The sequence below is a fragment of the Diceros bicornis genome, chromosome X, assembly GCF_020826845.1.
Source record: "Diceros bicornis minor isolate mBicDic1 chromosome X, mDicBic1.mat.cur, whole genome shotgun sequence".
In the NCBI taxonomy this organism is placed as follows: domain Eukaryota; kingdom Metazoa; phylum Chordata; class Mammalia; order Perissodactyla; family Rhinocerotidae; genus Diceros; species Diceros bicornis.
Genome location: NC_080781.1, coordinates 10142487 through 10157957, shown reverse-complemented (window position 1 = coordinate 10157957; position 15471 = coordinate 10142487). Strand labels below are relative to the sequence as shown.

At 41.6% G+C, this 15471-nt stretch overlaps 1 protein-coding gene across 1 annotated transcript in view; it reads right to left on the bottom strand.

The window, feature by feature from the left end:
• The window catches only part of FRMPD4 (FERM and PDZ domain containing 4), a 530865-nt gene that overhangs the window by 17744 nt on the left and 497650 nt on the right, over nt 1-15471 (bottom strand). The window contains exons 8-10 of the mRNA XM_058535435.1: nt 11774-11905; nt 7699-7818; nt 1766-1902 (exon numbers count right to left, since the gene is read on the bottom strand). Of these exons, the coding sequence (XP_058391418.1) occupies nt 1766-1902; nt 7699-7818; nt 11774-11905 (389 nt within the window). The remainder of the gene's footprint in view (nt 1-1765; nt 1903-7698; nt 7819-11773; nt 11906-15471) is intronic.

The window sequence follows — 15471 nt, the reverse complement described above, 5'->3', positions numbered from 1 at the left end:
TGTCCCTAGGCATCGACAGGAGAACTGAGAGTTACAAGAACAGTGGCATTGGAGTCAGCAAATTGGAGTGCAGATCCTCCCCAACGCAGGCTCACGAACCTGGTGAGAAAAAGCCATTTTGCCCCCTGGTGGGTCAGCCTGGCACTGTGGAATTCAGAAAAGCTTTATAGGCAGCCCATGGGAAACTTCTTTGGAAGGCAGGATTTCAGTTAGGTTGTACATCTCTTGGAGGTGGAGATGGAGAGGACTCTAAGGCTTTTAGAGTTTCGTGGAGATATGGCTTCAGCCCTGCCGTGAACTCTGAAATAGGAGTGTTCTTCTCTTAGCATTAGAGCTGCCAGGATTAAGAAAGTGGTGGCTGCTTTAGGCTAGTGAATCACCTGCCAATGGGAAGCGTACAGACTAGGCAACAGAGGGTTCTCTTTTAAAGGATGACCCTTAAATAGACTCATCAGTAGAAGGCAACATCAACTTTTTTCTAAGAAGAGGGAATATTTTCCGGCCAAAGAGGTAGTATAGTGATGCCGTAAATGGCGTACTCAGCCAGAGAAAGCATTCCCATTTTCCAAACAACATTCAATTCACAAAGCAAAGTTGGATTGTGTGGCACCCTTTCCCACTCTGTCACAGTTCTTTACTACAAATACCATCCTTCTGACTGTGACTAAGAACATTACTTTTCATACTGCATTTTGATCATCTCAAAGTCATCTCGAGTTATACACACCACTTTCTAAACATGGGTGCTTCAAGTGATCACACAAACTACAGCGCAACTTGGAGTCCCACTGCCTGGGTTCAAATCCTGCCCCTGTCAGTTAATAGCCAGTGTGACTTGGGCAAGTTACATAATCATTCTGTGCCTTAATTTGCTCATCTGTAAGATGGAGCTAAAATCCTAGTGATCTCATAGGGATGTTGTGAGAATTAAACAGCTTAATGTCTGAAAAACACTGAGACCAAAGCTTGGCCTGGAACCAAGTTCCTTTAGGAATTTAAAAATGTATGCTTCAGGGGCTGGCCCGGTGGTGTAGTGGTTAAGTCTGCACACTCTGCTTCGGCGGCTAGGGTTTGCAAGTTTGGATCCTGGGCGTGGACCTACACATGGCTCATCAAGCCATGCTGTGGCAGCATCCCACATACAAAATAGAGGAAGATTGGCACAGATGTTAGCTCAGGGACAATTTTCCTCAAGCAAAAAGAGGAAGATTGGCAACAGATGTGCGCTCAGGGCCAGACTTCCTTACCAAAGAAAAAAAACGTATGCTTCATTTTAAATATGACCCTCATTTCTTTCTTTTTTTTTTGTGAGGAAGATGAGCCCTGAGCTAACATCTGCCAATCTTTCTCTTTTTGCTGAAGAAGACTGGCCCTGGGCTAACATCCATGCCTATCTTCCTCCACTTTATATGGGACGCCGCCACAGCATGGCTTGCCAAGCGGTGCATCGGTGCGCGCCCGGGATCCGAACCGGCGAACCCCGGGCCGCTGCAGTGAAGCGCGCGCACTTAAGCGCTTGCGCCACCGGGCCGGCCCCCTAAATATGACCCTCATTTCAACCACAATTCTCTAATGGTGGATTATGTAAGAAATGGATCTCTTCCACCAAAGTGAACATGATATTCATATATTTTGCCTCTGGTTACCAAATGCTCTGCCACAAACAGGATCAATTTTGGAAATAGAGACGTACATCACAAATACACTCGGGTGTTAAGGAGGCAGTATCTTTGTCTCCCAAATGGCTCCGAGAGCTAACACTTACTCGATGTATTTGAGGGAGATTTTCTGCGTTTGCTTGGTAGTAACGGTTGCGATGTACATTTGCAGCGCTGCCAGCCGCAGGGCTACGTCGTATTTCAGCTCCGGCCCAAATCGCTCCTGAACGACATCGTTACAACTCTGCGAAGAGACCAGCAGAGGGCGCAGCTTGTCAAAGAATGGGCCGCACGGGGCAGCCTTAGAGGAACAGGTGACACGCATTTATTTCCCCTGTTCCACTCTCACTTCAAAGGCAAGGAGGCTAAATGTGGAAACATTTACACCGCGCTGCTTGGAACTGCGTCAGTATTTAACTGCACGCACAAACACAGAGACCATACAAAACATTTAACATTCATCGACAAGTGAGCTGCTATTTAAATATTTACCTTTTTGTAAAAATAATTAGGAATTTAGGTATGAAATTTCCAAACACAGGTGCCGGAATTCAACACGTGAAACACTGATAGCTTGATGTGGCTTCTGTAGCTAGGCTGCTGGGTTGGAATCTTGTTCTTCCACTTCATAGGGATGTGACTTTGAGCAAGTTCCTTAATTGTTTTGTGCCTCAGTTTCCTCTTCTGTAAATTGTAAACTGCTCCCTATTCACAGGGTTTTGGTGAGGATTAAATGAGTTAACAATGTAAAGCCCTTAGAACTCTACCTGGTAAATTGTAAGTGCTCACACGTGTTAACAGCTGTCATCGTCAATGTCATTATCTTCCTCTTCATTATCATCCAGAGCAGCTCTGGGAGGGAGAATTAGCAAAGCGATGGAGAGCAGCAGCTCTTCACTTACACCCACCTGCTTCGGAGTCCTGGCTTTGCCAATGGCTCCCTGTGTACATAACCTTGACCCATTTACTTTAACTCTTGCAGCCTCAGTTTACTCATCTGTGCAATGGGGATTCATGCTAACTAGCTCACTGGAGTGGTGCGAGGATTCGATGAGATGCACATCAAGGGGCGCTCAGTCGAGGGTAGCTCTTCAAATCCTCACTTCATCCCAGTGGTGACTGCCCCCCACCGTGACTTTGTGGGAGTCATTCCACATCTCTCAGCCTTAGCCTGTCGAAGTTGAAGAAGCTGAAGAGAGGCTGAGAGGGTGCCCTAACATGTAAGTCCTATATGAGCACAAGTGAACGTTTCAGCAGAGCATTCTCACTCATTAGGAGCAAAGCACTAAGCTGGATATTGATGGGAAGCACAGCATCGCTTACGCATCTTCTCTGTGTGTGTTTACTTATTTTTGTTCTGGGAAATTAGGCTCTTGGGCTAGACAACATGATATTCAGCCTCTTTCTCCTTTCTTTATTCTTCGTCTTGTCCCAAGAAGACTTCAAATGGAAAATTGTATCAAGACTTGTTTGCCTCCTTTCCAAGAGAAGCACATTTATGACCACTTCATATATTGATTTTGCTCAAATGGGAACTGAATGTACCTCTGTCTGGTTTCTGCACACAATATTTACTCTTTGAATACTTACCCATGCCACACTGGCACTGTGCCATGCACACTCAATCAACACGATCCGGATGCGTGCCTCTCAGCTCATTCCTTCATTCCTCAAAGTGAAGTCCCATTCTCTCCCCCTCCATCCTTAATATGGTCTTCCACTTTTGCTTCTCCTTCACTCTTACACCCATCTGGATTGCACAGCACTCCTTGTTGGAGGTGGTCTGACTGGAGGCAGGAGACAGGGCAACCTGAGTGAAGGCAGCCTCTGAGAGCAATTCTTGGCTACCATTTTGTTTTGCTAGTCTTGGGTTTACCACTTATTTCCAAGAGCCCAGGGTAGTCCATAACGAGGTTGATGGCCTAGATGGGGTTATTTTATAGTCTCATGAAGGATGAGGGTGAGGAAGCCACTTGGCACAGTGCCAGGCCACAACAGGCACTTGAAGAATCAGTTTTTTGACAAATTGTTTTGATAAATTGCTTTCTTCTATGACTGCTATTGCATGATGGATTTGAAACAGGATTTTAGCATAGAATTTAGAGACAAAAGTTCCAGGTTTGACCCTTGTCTCTGTCAATTACTAATCAAGTGACCTTGGACATGCCATTTCATCTCTCTTCAGTCTCAGTTTTCTTATCTGAAAAATGGGTTAATAATAGCTAACTCTCAAGGTTGCTGGTATACCTGTAAGGATGTTGCACCAAATAGAATGCACTTTATAAAGGTGAGTCATCACTATCACTTCTCCTCAGAGTTGGGACTGGGACTATTTTTTCCCATCCCTGTTACAGCCAGTATTTAACCAGACTTCTGGGTGAATTTTTTTTCAACATCATTAATCACTTAATTACATTGTATAATTAGTTCAGACTGATCCTGGAGAATTAGTATGACATCTGACTTATGTATATATATATTTTTGGTACTAATCATGCTTTTATGACATGAGAGTACATTACTTAAAATACAGTTACACAAGCAAATTGTGGTCATTGTTTTGTTAAATAGAGGTCCCAGCAGACTCTACTTTAAGCCTAAAAAAGTTTATTTATAATGAACATGTTAGTTATTAAAAAGGAAACCAATACTGCTAAAGTGTTTGAAAACATTTTGTAGCCTCTTAGGTATTATCCTATTTGCCAATTAGTGTAACGAGCTTTTACTTAATAGATTGTGGACAGGTAAATGTCAGCATAGCTCGTTATAATTATGAATCAGAACAGTCTGGATTATTAAGGTTCACTGTTATTACATATGCTAAAATCTGTAAAATACCTCATGGTCTGTTAATGACTAGGAGATTAATAGATATCATCACTATTGAAACCTCTGTTTTTATTGTCATGGATCATCTAGTCAATGGCTACTATCCTCCTTAGAGGCCCACTAGGTTGAATTGATTTTTGTCTTTGTAATGAGATATATATTTCTTCTGCTTACTCTTTTGTTCTCTAGGCTAATTTTTTTGCATCTTTTTAGTACCTTAAAATCAACATGGGCGCACAGCGCCATTTGCAGATCCACTGACTTATGTTGGACAGACAGGTCATTTTAGACGTACCGCACATTCTGTGATACAAGGCATTTTGAAGCAGAGGGTCTGAGGCCAAGAAATTCTCATTTCCTATCCTCATTGGAAGATCTATAAGATGATGGTAGCTTTATTTTGGTCTCTATCACTCACCATACGTGGCTTTCCACCTCCCCCCATTGGCTACTGCTTGAAGGAGTGTCTCCTCCACCACTCATGCAACACCCAAGATGGAAAAGCAGGAACATCGTCAGTCTTCTGCTAGTCCCTGGGCAAGATCCCAGGACAGGGTTTCTTGTTCTCAGGACACGCCACAGGTATAAAAGATGTATCTTTTGAATAAGAAAGAGCTCCACAAACTGCATTAGATTTGAGCAAACAGACCTTATAGAGAACTGTGCTTAGCAGTACTCCTGGCCTACTTAAGAGGTCTCCCCTCCCCAAGACAAACACCACCACGTTCTTCTCTTATAAATGCAATAGGCTTGTGATGTTTAAAACAAGCAGAGTAAAATGGTTTTAAAGTATCATCTTGTTAATGGGGTGAGTGTATAGTTATAGAGAACAACAACTGAATGCATCTCACTGTCTACAGTCATGTACTGACTGGCACCTGTAACCATTTATTTGCAACTAACAAGCTAAAATCCTAGCACATGATCTGAGCTGCAGCGGCAAAGCCTTGGAGTGGTGCTCAGCAGGAATATGGAGAAGGCGCAGCAACAGATCAGCTGAGAATCAGGCTGTTTCATGCAGTCACATCTGGGTTACTTGGCCTTTTGGGGAACAGGGGCTTTTATTGAGGGGGTCCAGGTGACCAAAGTTTAACATTTAAAAAACCCAGGTCATGACAATTTCACTGTTCTGGGTAGAAAACAGTGTAAAGTGCACCGCACATTTCTTTACTTGACAAACAGGGTATACTGAACAGGACTTGCTTTTTCCTGATGATTCAGGGTTATCTTCAGGAACGTTATCTTCAGGAACATTAAGAGACTGTAAATACCACAGTCTCTTCCAAAGACCACTGATGGGGGGAATGTTAAACCAGCATTTCCCTGAGTGCCTCCATCTGCTGGAATGTTCTAGTACATTCTGTTTCTTTCTTCTCCGACTTAATTTCTGTTCTCCAGGGCTTATTACCATTTTAATTTATGTCACCATTCCTAACCTCTGACATTTATCTTGTCTATGTCTCTCTGCCATCTTCTACCTACTTTATTTTACTACTCAACTTTTTAAAGATTACAAAAGCTTTGAAATATACAAGAAAATACTGAGAATAGTAAAACAAATATCAGTGTACCTACTACGCAGAGTTAACAAATGTTTCTTTTACTTTCTTTTTCCTACTTCTTTGCTTTTTATTTCTTACTTATGGCTCCAGCAAGCTTTGCCCTATACAGGTACCCCAGCCAAAGAGAGCATGTCTTTTTTTTTTTTTGTTTTTTTGCATTTTCTCCCTTTTTTGTGGAGGGAGGTTACATTTAGGTTTACATCCTCTTTGAGTAGCTTAATGCTAGATGCCTAAGCATTAGGTAAGTGGGTTCTTACTGTTTCATATGATTATATTGGGCATTTAAGTGAGAGTAATATGAAGCAGTGACAGAGAAATATAAGAACATCTCCTAAATATCAAATGGATAAATTCTCTTTGGGGCAACTTGCAAAAATTCTTATTTCTCAAAGCCTTTTTTTTTTTTTTTGAGAATTATATGCCAGAATCAAAGGATACTGCAAAGGATACTACCTTCTTAAAGTTTTATTGCCTTAAAATTAATAATTCCAGTATAAAGTATATCACGATCTTTCAGAACAATCTAAGCACCAAATGAATGAATGAATAAATAAGTAAATAAAGGAGAAGGGAAAACTCTTTCTTACAGTAGAATGCCAATTAATAAATGAAGAAGAAATAATGGAATTAGAAAAATCATCATTTTCAACCATCACAATAATAATAGAGTCAGGCAAGAATCATCAATGAATACTAAAACTAGTTGGTAAAAGGATAATAAGAGAGTTGAAAAGTGACTCTCCACAAATTACTTATTAATTACAAAAGGAAGAGTAGTAACTTCTGGATGGAGAAATTTAGAGAACATTGCTGTAACCAAAAGTCAAAGTAAAGCTTGCCATTAAGGGGACAAACTCACATCATGTGCCTCCTGATATGATGCACTATGCAAAATCACTCATGTTGCTCTTTTGGCCAAAACGCATAACCTCAATGTAATCAGGAGAAAACATCAGAGAAACCCATTCTACAAGATAACTGATCAGGACTCCTCAAAACTGTCAAGCCCTTGCAAGTCAAAGAAAGACTAAGGAATGTTCTAGTTTTAAGGAAACTAACGTGACATGACAACTACCAGCAAAATGGGATCCTGGAGTGGATCCTGTTTTCTAGGAAAGAAATTGACATAAAGGACATTTTGGGGACAATAGGCAAAATTTGGATATGTACTATAGATCAGATAATAGAAATCTATCAGTGTTAAATTTCTTGATTTTGTTAATTGTACAATGATTATATAAGAAAATGTCCTTGGTACTAGAACATACACACTGAAGTACTTAGAGGCAAATGAGCATGATTTTGGTAACTGATATTCATAAAGTTTAGAAAAAAATTGTGTGTGGGGGGAGGGGGAGAACATGTGCACACTAAAGATAAAGTAAATGTGGTAAAATGTTAACAATTGGTGAAACTGGATGAAGGATATCAAAGAGTTCTTTTACTATTCTTACAACTTTTTCATAAGTATGAAATTATTTCAAAATCAAAAGTAAAAATTAAAAAAGCACCATGGAATCATTTTACAATGCATTGAGCTTGGGGTGGGGGACAAAGAGAAAGAAGATCCCTAATGAAAGAATTTAGGAAAAAAACCCTACAATTAATCCCAAAGCATTAATATAAAACATGCCCAAATTCTCACATACCTGAACATAGAGATACTCGAAAGCAACTGGATCTCTCCTTAAAAGGTCAATTGGATCCTTTGGGACAAAGCTAATTCGGAAAAGACACCTCATCTTATGGGAGCTGGGCCGCTGTGTCACCTAGAAGAGCAGACAAATCACAAGAATCCTTCAGTGCTGACTGAGAAATGGCTGAGGGACACAGAAGCAAAGGCAACTTTCTTTGGACACCAAGGAAGGAAACAGTTGAAATTCTCTAGTGTTTGTCATAGATACTCATTCCCTGAAAACTGCACATACCTTGTGACTTAGGTTGGGTTCCCCAGAAGCAGACCCTGAGATGAGGGACTTACTATGGAAGTGCTCTGAGGAGAGGCCAGTAAGGGAGTGAGGAAAGCAGGTCAGACAGGAGAGGAAGCCTAGTAGGGCCCAGTACCCAGCAGGGCACAGCTACCACCTGACCCGCGGGGGACTCTGGAGGGTAACTTACACCACAGAGCCACCGGGACCTGGGCCAAAGGAGCACTGAGAAGTCGTTGGTTTTGGGCTGTCCCAGGGGGACATGAATTTCCAGGTGTGGACAGAATGGGTGCCAGTAGTCTGAGGGCAGTCCTCTGAAGAAGGTCTGTAGGTGCTAGCTGTTGTAAGTGATAGCACAGGAAAGCTAGGGTGGGGGTGACGGGGTGGGAGGGTACAAAAGGGGATCCAGAGGGAGGGCACAGAGATTGTCTACTACAGTTTATTACTGTATGACACTGCTATGGGTTCTTTCTAAATTAGCTCCAGACTGACTGTAACAGTGAAAACACAACAGGGTCAACCTTGGATGACATCGCATTGGAAAGTGGGAAGACAGAAGTTTTGGCCCATAAACTAAACTGGAGTCCACAAGTTTCCAAACTACCCCAAACTTCCAATGTCATGATATTGCTTAAATTGTTCAAAGGAGCTTAGAATACACCACAGGTTCTTCAGAGTCAAGGACCATGGATCATTTTCATTTGTTTTCCTTTTTCCAGCACAGTATGTGCCAACTACTAGGTGTTAGTTGCTTAATTCCTTTTGTAACCAAAGGGAATCAATCAATGAATAGTAGGTGCTTAATACACAGCTGAATGAATGGAAGACATTGGACTCCAAGAAAGAAGGTAAAAGCTCTTCAATTTTCCTTAAAGCAGTCAACACAAGGAAACTAAAACCATGCAGCCTGAGTCAACGCAGCTGTTCTACTTGTAGTTTTGTGCACTTGGATGTACTTTTTTATGCACTTGTATGTAGTTTCATGTTCTTGTAAGTACTTTTATGCATGGGACAAACCCAGAAAAATAAATATGTTCATGAACTACAATTCAAAAATTCAAAATAAAAATAGCAATAGCTTTATTAAGCCCTATGGAGAGTGTGTGTGTGTGTGTGTATGTATGTATTTTTCTATGTATTCTTACAGTTTACATTCCTAACTTTGTTAAGTAGAAGAATTTCAATGGGAAAACATATCCTGCTTTTAAAGGCATATTGGGCATCCTGAGAAGAAGGAACACTGAACCAGTTTTCTGGCTGTGGGCAGGATTGCAAAGCTGAGTGGACTCATGAGCCCATGGACTATGGGCTGCTCCTCACTGGCTGATGGTAAAGCGAACCAGGAAGAAGGAACTACGGGAACCTAGGAGACCTGTGGTGTTGGTCAGGGCTGCTGTTATGTTTCACAGTGACGTCAAAGGAGATTTCATTAGAAGATCTGCCCTGATGTTAGAAAGTCAGGTATCATCATATCTTCAGCTCCTTTAATTCCTGGTTAGAATCTATCTCTCCTGAATTTCCCATAAGCAACCTTGAGTGTATTTTTATCATCAGTAGGTTACACTTGTTTTGGGAAATAAATTAATGAAATGCAAAAAACTGCTTTAGACTTATTATAAATGGCAGTCCTTAAAAATAACAGTCTCTAAAACAAACAAGAAAACAATGTCTTGGAAACTTGAAGTAGTATGTAAATAGACAATAGAATTTTCTATACAGAAGTTGAGTGTCAAACTGCTAGAAATTCAAGTCGAGTTGCTTAAAAGTTCTTTTGGGGGTTTTCATCAAAATTAAGTGTTTTTAAATGATTTTTGTTATTGGACAAATTTCTTATGCTTACTCTCCCTTTCTATTATGCCTATAAATATTTTATTGATCAAGTTTTTAATATGCATTGATTTCAAAGGCATATAGCTGGCTTGTTTCAGGACATTTAAATCAATCAATTTTCTTTTCTAGAGCTAATATTTGAGTTTTAGCACTTTTCTTTTAGTTTTGATTGATTAAAAACAAAACAAAGCCTCTTCTAGAAAGATAAGGGAAGAATCGTTAGAGCCTTTTTGTTTCCTTGTAACATTTTGAAAGAAATTTAAAAATTGGAAATCAATCTGGAATGAGAAGTTATGGTTACCCAGCACCAGAAGAGACTTTGAAAGAATCTCTGTCCAGCTAAAGCAGCACGAAGCTTTCCCAGAAAGTCTATGTAGTAGATAGAAGTTCAGAGGGAAAGTGTAACTAGAAATATCAACAAATAGTGGGAGGTTTCATTAGACTCATTAGACTCATAGTAACTGGCCGTGTGCCCATATCCCCTTGGCATTTACTGATATAGCTCAGGCTATTTACTGTAAACACCTGTGACCATCACCAGCACAAGGCAGACGTGCATAGCCAGGGAGCTACTGTCTTCTGGGGTAGCCCACCACCAATAATGGGCAGCACGTTAGCGGACAAATGCCAGAGCCCCCTCCCCGTTCATGGGGGACAGTTCTGAGGCGCATCCTCCACTGGCTCCCAGTGTTCCCCAGTGTGATTGAGCTCCAGCTGCCCACAGTGGAAACTGGCTTGAGAACACACTCTTTACCAGCGTCCCTATTTCTCCCATCTTCCTCCCATTCCTCTTCCAGTATTTCCCGGTATCTTTTCCCAAATAAACCACTTGCATCCAAATTGTTGTCTTAAGTTCGGCTTCTGGAGGAACTCAGAGCCAAACGCTGACTTCTCTCATGTGCGATTCTGTATATCAGGGTTGTTCCCCCATAACGAAGCATGAAATGAGTCATCTGTTTCCGAGAGTGCTTCAGCATAGGTTAAAATAACAATCATTAGAAGTGATTTAAAATATCTATAGGTAGATTTAAACCTGATAAAAATAGTAGGTCAAGTTTAGATAGAGGAATATAAATGAACACAAATGATAACTTTGTAACTAATTCATTGCATCGAGTTTGACTGACTCAAGAGAGTCAGGGATATCTGCGGGACCCAACTGTGGGACACCAGCTTTTAACTATGCAACAACCAAGAAGCACTTTAGTGTGATGTCACTTTCTGCTACTCCATCATTCTGGGGATGCCTCGACTCCCTGCTTCTCCACCTAGTGTCCCCTCATGCCCCCCTCCCTAAAGTTTCCTCATCATCAAACTCTCCTACATATGGGGAATTTGTTGAAATCCCTTATACATCCAACAAAGACTCTGCTTTTGTGGAATCATAGGAAAAGTCAGCCTGCCTCACTGAATTCAGCAGCCAAGCAGCCTGCCTGTTCCCCAGAGAACAGATGGGGGTGGCATCTTGGTCTCCGGGAACTGGGACACATTGCTGGATCACATACTTACAGTGGGCAGCACTGGGGCAGGGATGTCAGGTTTCCAAAAATAGTCTCAAGTATGCACCCAGAACTTAAAACAACTAAATATGATTCCGGCTTAATTTAAATAATCTCAGAAACCGTTTGTTTTTAATAGTTTCAAGAGATCAGTTATTAAAACAGGTGAACAAGTCATTACTATAACATAAAATATAATTCTACAGAGCCATATTCCCAGTGAGTACCTGCTGAGTCTTTGGATGACAAATCTGTTTGTGAGACCAACTGACAGCCTATGAAAAATTGACAAAAAGGGAAACATCACCTTGAGGTATAAAATCTCTTATGAATACCAATGTTTCCTCTAGTGGGGATACCCAGGGCTGCGGTTAGTACATGTAAAGAATTCGAAGACGGGGGAATTCTGGGGCTGGGCAGCCTCTGCTCTCCCCAGCAGCGTGATATTTGAGTGTAACTTCACACACCTGAGTTAGAGTCTCCTGTTCATGCAGCAGGAGCAGCTTGGTTCCCGCCCCTTCCGTCCTCTGCTCCAGCATGAGGGAGAAGTGTTCGATGCCTTTGATGGAGAGCTTCTCTTGAAGAGTTAAGATGACGTCCTTACAAAGGAAACATAGACAAGATGCAATCAAAATCGAGGTAGCCCTCCTCATGGAGTTTACCATGACCAAAAACTGTTGCACAAATAGGCTTCAGATCTTTAAATTTCATACCTTTGGTTGATTATGAAGCTTGATGCTCAAAGATCCAAAAAGATACAGAAATGAGGCCTTCCTTCTCTTACCCTTTTCCTTGCCTCCCCACCACCCAAATCTTTATGGCGTTCCGAAACAGGCAAGAAGCTGGAGCAGGCGCTTACCTATCATCTAAGGTCTTAACTTAGAAAGCTTATTGATAGATAGTGCAGTGTAGTCAGTTCAGTTCCCCTTTCTTCTAAATGGGTGGGAATTAAGGCACCTCTGAAAGTGCTCTGCCCCAGGGATCAGCAAAGTACCACCTGCATGCCAAATCTAGCCCACTGCCTGTTTTTGTAAAGAAAGTTTTATTGGAACACAGTCACGCTCATCTGTTTATTGTCTGTGGCTGCTTTCATGCTCTGCATCGGCAGATTTGAGTAGTTGCAACAGAGACTGTGTGGCCTGTGGAGCCTAAAGCATTTGCTATCTGGCCCTTTACAGAAAAAAGGTTGCTGACCCCTAGCCTGCCTTCCGTAAGAGCACGTGGTGGTGGTAAGGAATGTGGTCTCCAGAAACAGTGTGGTTTCTACTCCCAGCTCTACTTCGTATTAGCTGTGCAGCTTAGGGCAAGTTATTTAACCTCTAAGTATCTTAGTGTCCCTACCTGTAAACTGGGGATAATAATTCCTGCCTCAGAATAGATAGAAGGATTAAGTGAGTTCATCCATAGAGAGCACGTATGACAGCATTGCTTGGCCCCGCGTTAGGGCACTATAACAATATGCAGATAGGAGCTTTTATTTGGAATCTCTGGGGAAGGTAGAGGGAGCAGGATCTGTCGGCAATCCTTTCCAGGATTAAACATTTATGATCAGAAAGGCATTCCATACACAAGCACATGTTTACTGCAATGCAAAACTAATGTCCTTAACCACTTTCTTTCATGTATTTGAAAACTAGTAAATGATCTCTCTTCAAGACAATTTATACCAGATGCTAAAAATCCCACAGAGCAGTGATTTTCAATCTGGGGCAATTTTGCCCCACAGCAACGTTTGGTAATTACTGGAGAAATTTTTGGTTGTCACAGTGGGGTTGGGGTTGCTATTTGGCACGGAGGGATGCTGCTAAGCATCTTACAATGCACAGGGCCACCCCCACAACAAGGAATGATCGAGTCCAAAGTATCAACAATGCCAAGATAGAGAAACCCTGCCATACATAGTTTTTTTACTGCTCTTTCTGAGGTTTTGATTCTTCTCTCTGCACCTTTTTCAATTTCTTCAGTCTCCTTTAAAACAAAGATCCACACACCCACCCACCACCACGAAAAAAATCATTCAACAGAAATGCCTTGACTATACTGAATTATGAAACTGATTCTCTGTTTCATAATATTTGCTCAAGGCCCAGAAAAGAGAAAACAAAACCAGCCTTTGTGTAGCAACATGTATTTTATATAACATTTTCCTGATTCACCAGGGAGGACACTGGAAAATCGATAGCAATAGTTTTTCCCTATTGCAACTCTGTAGCGAGAATTCAGGCAATTTTTATTAAATGGAATCATATCAATCTCATAACTATACTATTTCTATTGTCCGCCTAGCAGCCTGGATCTGTTGTGATAATAAGGCTCTTAGGTACGAGCTAAGATAACTGTAATTGGATGTGAACTCTGTCTTGCTCCCTGTCTTCTCATTGCCACCTGACATCCTCAGGGAGATCAAAGTTCATCTAGTGTGGGTTCCCAGAATCAAGAGGCCAGAGGGAATTAACAACAGGGCTCTCTTTTAAATTTAGATTTATTTTTATTAAGAAATGCATTTAAGTCTTTACCTATATCTTCAGGTGAGGTAGGGGGTCCAATAGCAAAGAGTTTTTCTGACCAGTTGGTATCACAGAACAAGCCATAGTACCAGAGGGTGTTATAATAATGCAGCTCTATGGTTAGGTCAGGGGTCTTCATACTGCAGGCTGGCCCATGGGTCAAATCTGGCCAGGCCCATTCATCTACACATTGTCTGTGTAGTAAAGGATTCGTCTTGCCTAAAGAAAGGTTTGCCTCTCTGCTCCTGCCTCCTGGGAGGTCACCGCTAGGCCCTGGGAATGTCCTGCCTGATAGGAGTGTCTTTGTTTACCTGGGGGCCTTGGGCCACACCAGATAGTCTATGCTAACAATGTGATGGGGGATGTTGGGCCATGTGGTATCAGCTTGACCTCTGGAGGGGCAGGATACTAAGGTCAGCCACACAGGTGGTCAGCCGCATCTATGTGGCCAACCCCCAATAAAAGCTCTGAACACCAAGGCTTGGGTGAGCTTCCCTCATTGGCAGTACTCCACACATATTGTCACACATTATTGCTGGGAGAAATAAGCACTGTCTGCACGGCTCCACTGGGAGAGGACAACTGGAAGCTCTATGTCTGGTCTCTGCCGCCCCGTGTACCTTTTCCCATTGTTGATTTTAATTTGTAAATTTTAATTTGTTTATTTCACTGTAATAAACTGTAATTGTGAGTATAACAATTTGCTGAGTTCTGTGAGTCCTCCAAGTGAATTATGGAACCTGAGAGTGGTCTTAAGGACCTCCCGAGCCCACCTGTCTATGTCTGCTTTCATGATACAGCAACAGAGTTGAGTAGTTGCAAAAGAGATCAAATGGCCCACAAATCCTAAAATATTTATGCTCGAGCCCTTTCCAGAAAAAGTTTGCTGACCCCTAGGTAAGTTGATCAATAATTAGAGTAACATCTCACCATAAATTGGTTTTGAGTAGGAAAAAAGGAAAAGGACTTTTTCAGTCATCACCATTTAGAATTAGCAGTCTTGTACGACAGAAGTTAATATTTCATCTGGAATGATTTAAGGATGATTTAAATGCTTCATCATCAATCTACTAATATTGTCTGCTCTATTAACTGTTAAATCATTACCTATTTAAAGCAATTCAAAACAAGCTGCTTGCTGGTATCATGGCAATAAAAATGCACAGTGAGCGGGCCTTTGCAGAAATATTTCCACTCATAAGGTCTATGTTGATTAATTTTAAAAAACCAAAAATTAGGAGTTGACTATTGATAGACATTTTTTTTTTTTTTTGGTGAGGAAGATCAGCCCTGAGCTAACATCCGTGCTAATCCTCCTCTTTTTGCTGAGGAAGACCGGCTCTGAGCTAACATCTATTGCCAATCCTCCTCCTTTTTTCCCCCCAAAGCCCCAGTAGATAGTTGTATGTCATAGCTGCACATCCTTCTAGTTGCTGTATGTGGGACGCGGCCTCAGCATGGCCGGAGAAGCGGTGTGTCGGTGCGCGCCCGGGATCCGGGCGCCAGTAGCAGAGCGCGCACACTCAACCACCAAGCCATGGGGCCGGCCCTTGATAGACATTTTTAACACAGAGGTGATATTCTCCTGATACATTATTGTACAGATCATTGCTAGGTACTTTTTTTTAAACCTCAATAAAATTGTTTTTACTGTGCCA